General features: G+C 40.8%; 1 protein-coding gene across 5 annotated transcripts in view; it reads left to right on the forward strand.

Annotated features, from left to right (window-relative positions):
* PLS3 (plastin 3) overlaps nt 1-7,637 on the forward strand; it is a 90,952-nt gene extending 83,315 nt beyond the window's left edge. For all 5 annotated transcript variants that reach the window (XM_008069616.2, XM_008069632.2, XM_008069625.2 and 2 more), the window contains 5 exons: nt 446-560; nt 2,399-2,532; nt 3,488-3,611; nt 3,830-3,954; nt 6,208-7,637. In XM_008069616.2, the coding sequence (XP_008067807.1) occupies nt 446-560; nt 2,399-2,532; nt 3,488-3,611; nt 3,830-3,954; nt 6,208-6,340 (631 nt within the window). In that variant the 3' untranslated portion in view covers nt 6,341-7,637. The remainder of the gene's footprint in view (nt 1-445; nt 561-2,398; nt 2,533-3,487; nt 3,612-3,829; nt 3,955-6,207) is intronic.
* The last annotated feature ends 2,471 nt before the right edge of the window (nt 7,638-10,108 follow it).

Raw genomic sequence — 10,108 nt, forward strand, 5'->3', positions numbered from 1 at the left:
TCCTCTTGCATCTGCCTCCCAGAGTCCTGGGATTACAGGTGTGAGCCACCATGCCCAACTATTCAGAGATTCCTTAAGTACCACCTGCTACTCACTAACTGCAACCCTAGTTCCTTTTTTTTCTCTTCATAGCCATTACATACACCCCAAAATCATATTATCCATTTATTCATGTATTTGTTTAATGTCTATCTCTCTAACTCTAATGCACGGACAGGGATTTTTGTCCTATGTTGCCAGCTTCTGGGACACTGCCTTGCTCACAATAAGCTCTCAATAAATACTGGATGGTCATAGCTCTGTGTTCAGCATAGTCTGATAAAAACATGAGTTTGGGGTATTATTTATACTCTTGCATATCTTGTGTGACAATGTAGTGTTATTGTTTTAAGGAAAGTCAAGTCCTGACTTTCTGAAAACACTGATTTTCTTTTTAAATCATTAGTGACCTGCAAGATGCCCTGGTAATCTTACAGCTATATGAACGAATTAAAGTTCCTGTTGACTGGAATAAAGTTAATAAACCTCCATACCCGAAACTTGGAGCCAACATGAAAAAGGTAGAGAATTAAGTTGACATATATCTTTGTTACAGACTATTTTTATTCTTTTTTTTTTTTGAGTTAGAGTCTCACTCAGCTGCCCAGACTAGAGTGCAGTGGCACGCTCCTGGCCACCGCAGCCTCTCCCTCCTGGGCTCTGGCTATCCTTCCGCCTCAGCCTTCCAAGTAGCTGGAACTACAGGCACGCACTACCACGCTCGGCTAATTTTTTTTTTTTGATTTATTGTAGAGATGAGGTCTCGCCAAGTTGCCGAGGTCTCGCCAAGTTGCCCAGGTCTCGAACCCGCAGTCTCAGGCAATGCACTCACCTCGGCCTCCCAAAGCACGGGATTACAGTCTGAGCCACCGATCCCGGCCTATTTTTATTGTTGATGGAATTTTTTTTTACTTGTTTATTTTTATTATTTTTTTATTATAAAGATGTGGGTTACAATTCAGAGTTAGGTATACAAATGTTGATTATGCAGGTACCCTTGTTGATGAGGTGTGCCCCTCCTTCCCCTAGCAGCTTCCCTTAACTGCCAATCCTACCCCCCCTTCCCTGACAGTTTCCCACTCCTACCAATCCCTTTCTTATGGTATTATAATTGTTCCAGGTCCGCTCATGACTGAGAACATATGGTACTCTGTTCTTTGTTTCTGTGATAGATCACTGAGTATGATCTACTCTAAATCCATCCAAGTTGCCGCGAGGTTCATATGCTTGTCTTTCTTTATGACTGCCTAATATTCCATTGTGTATATGTACCACATTTTTTTTATCCAGTCCAGCTTCGATGGACAACATGGTTGGTTCCATGTTTTTGCTATTGTGAATAGAGCTGCAACAAACATACGTGTGCAGGTATCTTTTTTGTAGAATGATTTGAGTTCCTCCAGTTATATTCCCAAAAGGGGAATTGCTGGATCATATGGAAGGTCAATTTCTAGTTCTTTCAGAAATCGTCACGCTTATATAAATAAGCATGTGTTCATTTGTACGTATTGAAATTCTCAGATTTATTCCAAAGAGGTTGAACTAGTTTCCATTCCTACCAGCAGTGTAGAAGCATTCCTTTTTCTCATTATTTTATTAATGATGGCCACTCTTACTGGGGTTAGGTGGTATCTCGATGTGGTTTTGATTTTCATTTCTCTGATGATGAGTGAGACTGAGTACTTTTTCATGTGTCTGTTGACTGCCCATATATCTTCTTTTTTTTTTTTAATTTTTTTTTCTTTTGAGTTGGAGTCTCACTCTGTCGCCCAGACTGGAGTGCAGTGGCCGCTCCTGGCCACTGCAGCCTTGTCCCGCTGGGCTCCAATGATCCTTCCGCCTCAACCTTCTGAGCAGCTGGAATTACAGGCACGCGCTACCATGCCCGGCTGATTTTTTTATTTATTGTAGAGATGAGGTCTCACCAAGTTGCCCAGGCGGGTCTCGAACCTGTAGGCTCAGGCAGTATATCTTCTTTTGATAAGTGTCTATTCATGTCTTGCCCACTTTATAATGGGGCTGCTTGTTTTTTTTTCTTTTAGGCGCATTTGAGTTCCTTGTAGATTCTATATGTTAGGCCTTTGTCAGATATACAGTTGGCAAATATTTTTATGGAATTTTTTTTATTTCAACAGCTTTAAGGGGTACAAATAGTTTTTATTCTTGATTTATTATTTTTGTTTCAAAAACCCTTGACTCTGAACTTCTTAAGAACGGGAACTGTGTCTTATTTTTTAATTTATTCCCCTACTCTCCCCAGTGTGTCTTATTTATTTTTGGGTGCTAATACCTAGCATTACAGCACACACACAGAGTAAACAAATAACATTTTTAACCTTTTACTCTCATGTGTTTACAGCTAGAAAATTGCAACTATGCTGTTGAATTGGGGAAGCATCCTGCTAAATTCTCCCTGGTTGGCATTGGTGGGCAGGACCTGAATGATGGGAACCAAACCCTGACTTTAGCTTTAGTCTGGCAGCTGATGAGAAGGTACAGTACACCATTTTAGCTGTTTACGCGTCACTGTAATACAGGTCTGTGATGAAGTCCTTATTATTTTTAAAAAGTAAGCATGTCAGTGACTACTCTTCTGAAATGTATTGTATTTAAACTTTGAAATGTGTTTAAATAGTTAATAGATGTGGTGGATGTTCAGTGGGAGATGCTTCCTTGTAAACTACGCAGCCATGACCAGTCCCTATTTTTATTTTTATTTATTTTTTCCTTTTTTTTTTTTTTTTGAGTTGGAGTTTCACTCTATTGCCCAGACTGGAGTGCAGTGACCTGCTCCCAGCCACTGCAGCCTCGACCTGCTGGGACTACAGGTGTGCACTACCATGCCTGGCTAATTTTTTGTCAGTTGTAGAGACGCGGTCTCACCAAGTTGCCCAGGCTGGTCTCAAATCCGCGGGCTCAGGTGATCCACTCGCCTTAGCCTCTCAAAGTGCTGGGATTACAGGCTGAGCCACCGAGTTCGACCTTTTCCCTATTTTTAATAGGAAGCCTAATACGTAGACTTAAGCCTATTCAGTGTCAGTGAATTTAAAAAATTGTCAGAACAGAATTGTGAACATCCCCATGCATCCATTTGAAAATGAAGATCTCCCAACTATAATGCTGGAAAGTATTCATCATGACTGGGTGTCAGTCAAAGCACAGCCTATCTGAAGTCGTTACCACTGCTGGAATAGGACAAAATGAGCCTTCAGTAGGCTGCTAGGCTTGCTCATTAAAGCACCTTCCGTCTGCTCCCCCACTGCTGCAGAGTAGGTCAGTGGCAAGCCATTCCCACTGGAAAGATTTTCTTCACGTAGTGTGAATCGCTTTCCTTGAAATATTTAGTCTTTTAAACGTAAGGAATGAAAGAAATGGAAGATAAGGCGTCTTTCTGATGTTTACATTTTTCCTCATAAAGGAGACTGTGAACTTCTGCTTCTTCTCTTAGATATACCCTCAATGTCCTGGAAGATCTTGGAGAGGGTCAGAAAGCCAATGACGACATCATTGTGAACTGGGTGAACAGAACGTTGAGTGAAGCTGGAAAATCCACTTCCATTCAGAGTTTTAAGGTCAGAATTTATATTTTATTAAACATTATGTTTGCTAGATAATATCGATCATTTGAAAGGACAACCTTAGGTTTCTTTGTGAGTGACAGTTATTGTCGGGCTGATGGCAAGATTCTCTTTGAATTTGCTGACCTTTGTTTTTGACACTTTATATATAAATAAGAATGTGGTCATTTGTACATATTGAAATTCTCAGATTTATTCTCCTTGTACACCAGGACAAGACGATCAGCTCCAGCTTGGCAGTTGTGGATTTAATTGATGCCATCCAGCCAGGCTGTATAAACTATGACCTTGTTAAGAGTGGCAATCTAACAGAAGATGACAAGCACAATAATGCCAAGTAAGAGAGACTGCAGACTATTGTGGAAAAATGCAGGCTTTGCAGATGGGCATATCTGGATTCTAATTTAGGTTCTGACACTTAAGAGTGGTATCACCTGGGGGAAACCTTTAAGTCTCAAATTCCTTGCCAGTAAATTAGGGGCAGTAATACTTACCTTAGAGATTTTATAAAAATTAAATGAAAAAAAATGTATAAGAGCCTAGCATTGTAACTGACCTACTAGGTGCTCAGTCATTGTTGCTTTAGTAGATTACAGAAATAGTGTAATGTGTGTTTTAATGTAAATCAGGTACAAATTTACAATAAGGAAAAATGAGTTAAGGGTATTCATACTTTAAAGTGTTCATCTGTCTCACCCTCCCCCCCCCTTTTTTTTTGATTGGGAGTTTCACTCTGTCAGTCAGGCTGGAGTGCAGTGGCATGCTCACAGTCACTGAAGCCTCAACCTGTTGGGCTCAGGTGATCCTTCCACCTCAGCGTTCCAAGTAGGTAGAACTACAGGAATGCACCACAATTCCCGGCTGATTTTTTGATTTATTGGAGAGGCGAGGTCTCACCAGGTTGCCCAGGCTGGTCTCGAACCCATGGGCTCAGGCAATCCTCTCACCTCAGTCTCCCAAAGTGCTGGGATTATAGGCGTGAGCCACTACACCCGGCCTGTCTCACTTGTTTTAAAAACACATTATCCACTTGTGTCTCTTTTATTGTACATAGATCATTCTTATTACCCAGGTTGAGTTTATCTTCCCTGGCCCCCAGATTGGCAGGATGCTTGCCAACCCTCAGAAGAAGACTATGCCTTGAAAGTCTTATGCATTTCAAAAATATTTATTTATTTTATTATTATTATTTGTTAATTTAGAGATGGGATCTTGCTATGTTGCCCAGGCTTGTCTCTAACTCATGGGCTCAAGCAATCCTCCTGCCTTGGCCTCTCAATGTGCCAGGATTACAGGCGTGAACCACTGTGCCTGGCTACATTTCAACAATATTTAGAAAGTCTTCTCCACCTTCTCCCCTTCTTCACCAAAAACCTAGACTGTGACCTAATTTAGTGGATGACCCAATATGCACTGAAAATCCACCCACAGCAGTACTTTATAGGAGAGCCAAGAGGTATTCCAGCAAATCTTTGGAGTTAGGCACACCATTTCTTTCTTCCTTGAAAAAAATATTTGTAGGACCCAGCATGGTGGCTCACGCCTATAATCCTAGCACTCTGGGGGACTGAAGTGAGAGGAGTGCCTGAATCCACGGATTTGAGACCAGCCTGGGCAACTTGGCAAGAGCTCATCTCTACAATAAATAAAAAAATTAGCTGGGCATGATGGCACGTGCCTGTAGTTCCAGCTACTTGGAAGCCGGAGGCAGAAGGATCGCCCGAGCCCAGCAGGTAGAGGCTGTGGTGGCTGTGAGCATGCCACTGCACTCCAGCCTGGGCAACAGAGTGAGAGACTCCAATTCAAAAAAAAAATGTGTGTGTGTGTGTGTGTGTGTGTGTGTGTGTGTGTGTGTGTGTGTGTGTGTGTGTGTGTGTAGCATACATGATAAAGGTTTACTATCCATAATATATAAAGAACTCTTGAAGCTCCTATTTCTGGAAATTTGATGATTTAATTATCTTTGAAGATTTCTGTTGCGTCGTGGATAGGTTGAGGTGCATTCCATCAAATTTCCCTGGCTGGACATCTCAGTTCTTTTGCCCTTTCCTTTGTCTACCATTTCTAGTGCTTGTTATGCTCTATCTTTGTACCTTATGGACCCCTCCCTCTCTCTTGACTATTAGAAAGTATTCACTGCATCTGTCTGAGCAACTTGGATTTTGCATCTGCCACAATTTTCCACCTCATATTTTTTAAGAGCACTTGAGTGTGTCTGTTATCTTATTACATATGCAATGAGAATATCAACCTTGATTGCACAGCCGGCCCAGGTAAAATTATGTGTGTGTGTATAAAATTTCATGTAAAGTAGTGCTTCCAGTTCAATTCTCACTTCACAATAGAGAAAAAGAGTGAATAAATATTATCAGTCCCAAAGAATAGAACTTTAAAACCTCTGTAACTTAAAAATAAACTCAAAACCAAAAATCAAACTGGAAACAAAAAGTAAAATTGTTTTGATTTGAACTTTAAGTTTGGAATTTTGCATCCTAACCAAATGATTGTTTAAGGGGAAATAGATGTCTCATATGGTGTCTTTAACTGACAAGAATTTCATCTTAAGTCTTGTTTCCTCCCAAACTACTAGGTACGCTGTGTCAATGGCTAGACGAATCGGAGCCAGAGTGTACGCACTCCCAGAAGACCTTGTGGAAGTCAAGCCCAAGATGGTCATGACCGTATTTGCATGTTTGATGGGCAGGGGGATGAAGAGAGTGTAAAATAATCAATCTGAATAAAACAACCTTGCTCCCAGGTGCATGATTCGCAGGTCAGCTATTTCCAGGTGAAGTGCTCCTGACTTAAGGAACTCTTGGTCACTCAAAGAACTTTTCGTTTTGATTAACAAGACTAGCTCATCAGAAGAGCCCTCGGGGGAAAAGGTTTTAATATAAACAACTCCTCTTTCCCATAGTCCAAGTTGGATTTGTCAGGCACACATGAAATAAATGTGCACATACCCAGACCATTTTCCTCTCTGCTCCTAGAATGCTGCCCTTGACATGTCCTGTTGCTGTATGTTACTTCTCGCTACATATCTTTCCCCTCTTAGAGTGTCCCTCTCTTGGGACTTGCTTAGATGATTGGATATGAATATTATTAGACAAGAATCTTGCTTTCCATCCAGTATGCTGGTTCTTACTTGAGAACTATGATCAGAGCGTATTTGGATATGAGTATCCTTTGCTGAACTTTGTAGTACTGAAAAGTTACTGAAGTAACTGGCTGTGCAGAATGTAATAGAAGCTTTTCTTATTCTTTTACTCTTAAGATCAGTGTCTTTTTACAGTATTCTTTCTACATGATCCTTTTTTGTACATTTAAGAATATTTTGATTACGTTAAACAAGACTGCTGATTTTGCTACTTTTTTAAGGGGTCTTCAAGTAAGTAAAAAAACGTGCATTGTAGGTAGAGGAAAAATGTACCTTAAGTTTGCCATATTCCCTCTCACACTCAAGCGGTAAACAATTGAAATACTTTGTCATAAATCACTTGGTTCAATACATCCTTATTTGTTTCAAAACCTCTGTATCATCAGACTCTCTTGTTGAATTTGAAATGCTATTGAATTTGATACTTGAGGAGAGAGTGTGCTCAGAACTTAGGAAGGATTCAGTGGGCCAAGTATGCTAAGTGTACAATATATTTTTTCCACCTAAAACAAGGAAATGTGGCCACTAAAAATAAAAATATATATGTAGGACTTAATGTACTCTTGCTTTGTCGAGCTGTTTGATATAGTTTTCAAGATATCATGTTACTCTAACTCTGAAAATTGATGTAATCTGGTAGCAATGTAATAGTTCAAATAAAGGCATTTACATAATAATTAGTCTCTTCTTCATGCTTCTGACCCTTAGGAAGTATGCCAATGTTTGTCAGCCTTTTTTCCCCCCAGTTTCTGGTGTATCCTATAAAAGAGTGTTTGCTAAATTTGAGTTTTGGGAGCTGAATTAGAGTTACCGAATTAAGGACCATACAAGTGAAGTAAAATGATTTTCTCCAGTTTACCAAATTTTCCTTATCCACTTCCTCCCTTTTTCTTTCTTTTCCTCCTCCCTCAGTCTTTTCGATGTTCTGTGATATACAGACCCTGAAACACTGGAGGTCTGAACAGCCAGGGAAGAGAAATGGTTTATAACAGGTTTTCTCAACTTTGTCACTAGGGACGTTTTGGTCTGGATAATTATTTGATGGAGGCGGGGAAGGGAGAGGCTGTCCTGTACATCGTAGGAAGTTGTGAGGTAAGGTAATTGTCCAGACTTTGCATCTTTCCCCCATATCTGGCTTCTTTCTGCTTCTCCCCCAGGGAGTAGCCTCTGGCAAAGACTGGTCTCTGCAGGATATGTGTATATTCTCAGTAGTAAGTCATGGGATGCTGGTATCCAAGCAATCTAAAGATAATGTAGTGAGCCACTCTTAATGTCATTGTAAACACTGTATAGTAATTGGAATAATTAAACTTGCTTGATATCAAACTGTTTGCTATACTGTCCCGAGGCAGGGATTCTTTCATCACCAACCTCCTGCCATCGATGCACTCCCAAAACTCTAATAAACCAATGTCTTTCCCTGCTGGACTTCCGGGTGACTTCTTTGGAATAAGTAAAGAACCTTGCACACAAACCCTCTCAGATACAGAGGTTGAGCAGTATTCCTGGTCTTGACCCACAAGGCATCAAGCTCACACCCCCAGTAGTATGAACCAAAAATGTCTCCAGACATGGCCAAATGTCTCCTGGGGGGTAAAATCATCTCTAGTTGACAACCAGTCATTTATGGTACCCTTTTAAGCCTTTTTGTGAATCAATATGAAGTACAGTCCTTTGAGGATCTGGTTACATGGTATGATTACAAAATACGAGTTCTGACAATTAAGTTCACAAACTCATCCTAGAAAAAGTGCTACATACCTCATTGCTGAATATCACTATGGTCACCTTTGAAGTACTTCCTTTGGGAAGCGATGCACTGATGCCAGTGCCTAGTCCACCATCAAAGCAATTTTGGAACTCTTTATCTGGAATGGCCATCGGAGCTGTCATAGTATTACCCTTGGTGTCCTGAATGTTATCAAAATGTCTTCCTTTCAATATTTCCTTTATACTTGGGTAAAGAAAAAAGTCATTGGGGATCAGATCAGGTGACCAGGGAGGGTGTTCCAATACGGTTATTTGTTTACTGGCTAAAAATTCCTTCACAGACAGTGCTGTGTGAGCTGGTACATTGTCATGATGCAAGGGATCCATTGGGACAATTTTTGCACACACCTTTCTCACACCAATATTTTCAGTTAAGATTTTCCTGTTTCTCTATCAATGTTTATTTTTCTGTTATGCTTCTCACAGCCAATGATTTTGATGCACAATTCGATGAATTTTTGCAATGTTTTCATCAGTTCTCATTACTAGCCACCCTGACCTTTCTTTATCAGTGATCCTTTCTCTCCCCTCAGAAAAACATTTAATCCATTTGTACACTGCCATTTTCTTCATGGAATTATCTCCATAAACTTGGACTAGCATGTCCCTGATTTCACTTCCACTCTTGCAAAGTTTAAGAAAAAATTTAATATTTGTTCATTGTTCTAATTCAAGCTCTGACATTCTTGCAATGGCACACAAAAACATGCAACAGCAATAATGAATGCCATTCAGCAAGACACCACCACATGTCGAACGCAGTTGTGAGACACTGCCAAACCAAGATTATGAAGCCTTACAGAGTTGCTTGTACAAAACTGCCAATGTAAGCACACAGTGGCATGTTTGCAAACTTAATTGTCAGACCTTGTATTTGGTTGGGCCAGATGCAATGGCTCATACCTGTAATCCCAGCACTTTGGGAGGCTGAGGCAGGAGGATTACTTGAGCCCAGGAGTCCAAGACCAGCCTGGGCAACATAGACTTCATCTCTACAAAAAATAAAAAAAAGATGAACCATGTGTGGTGGTGCTCACCTGTAGTCCCAGCTACTCTGGAGGCTGAGGTGGGAGGATGACCTGAGGCCAAGAGTCTAGGCCAGGCATGGTGGCTCATACCTGTTCCTAGAACTTTGGGAGGCCAAGGAGAGAGGGTTGCTTGAAACCAGGAGTTTGAGACCAGCCTGGCCAACACAGCAAGACCTCATTTACGCAAAAGTCTTAAAAATAGCCAAGTGTGGTGGCACACACCTGTAGTCCCAGCTACTTGGTAGGCTGAGGCAGAAGGATCGCCTGAGTCCAGGAGTTCGTGGCCGTGGTGAGTCATGATCGTGCCATTGCACTCCAGCCTGGGTGCCAGAGTGAAACCCAAATGTAGACACAAAGAAAGGACTAGATTATAATTTTATATCTTAACCTAAGAATGACTCTGTCACATGCTTAATAAAATCCACAATTTTTCGTAAGTGACTTTGTCATCTGATTGCTGTCTAACCATGTCTCTTACTACTCAATACCACTCTCAACTTGTGTACCCACAAAAGCACTCATTTTATTTACACACA

The sequence above is a fragment of the Carlito syrichta genome, unplaced genomic scaffold (genome assembly GCF_000164805.1).
Source record: "Carlito syrichta isolate Samal-C Ts95f unplaced genomic scaffold, Tarsius_syrichta-2.0.1 Scaffold111481, whole genome shotgun sequence".
Lineage (NCBI taxonomy): Eukaryota > Metazoa > Chordata > Mammalia > Primates > Tarsiidae > Carlito > Carlito syrichta.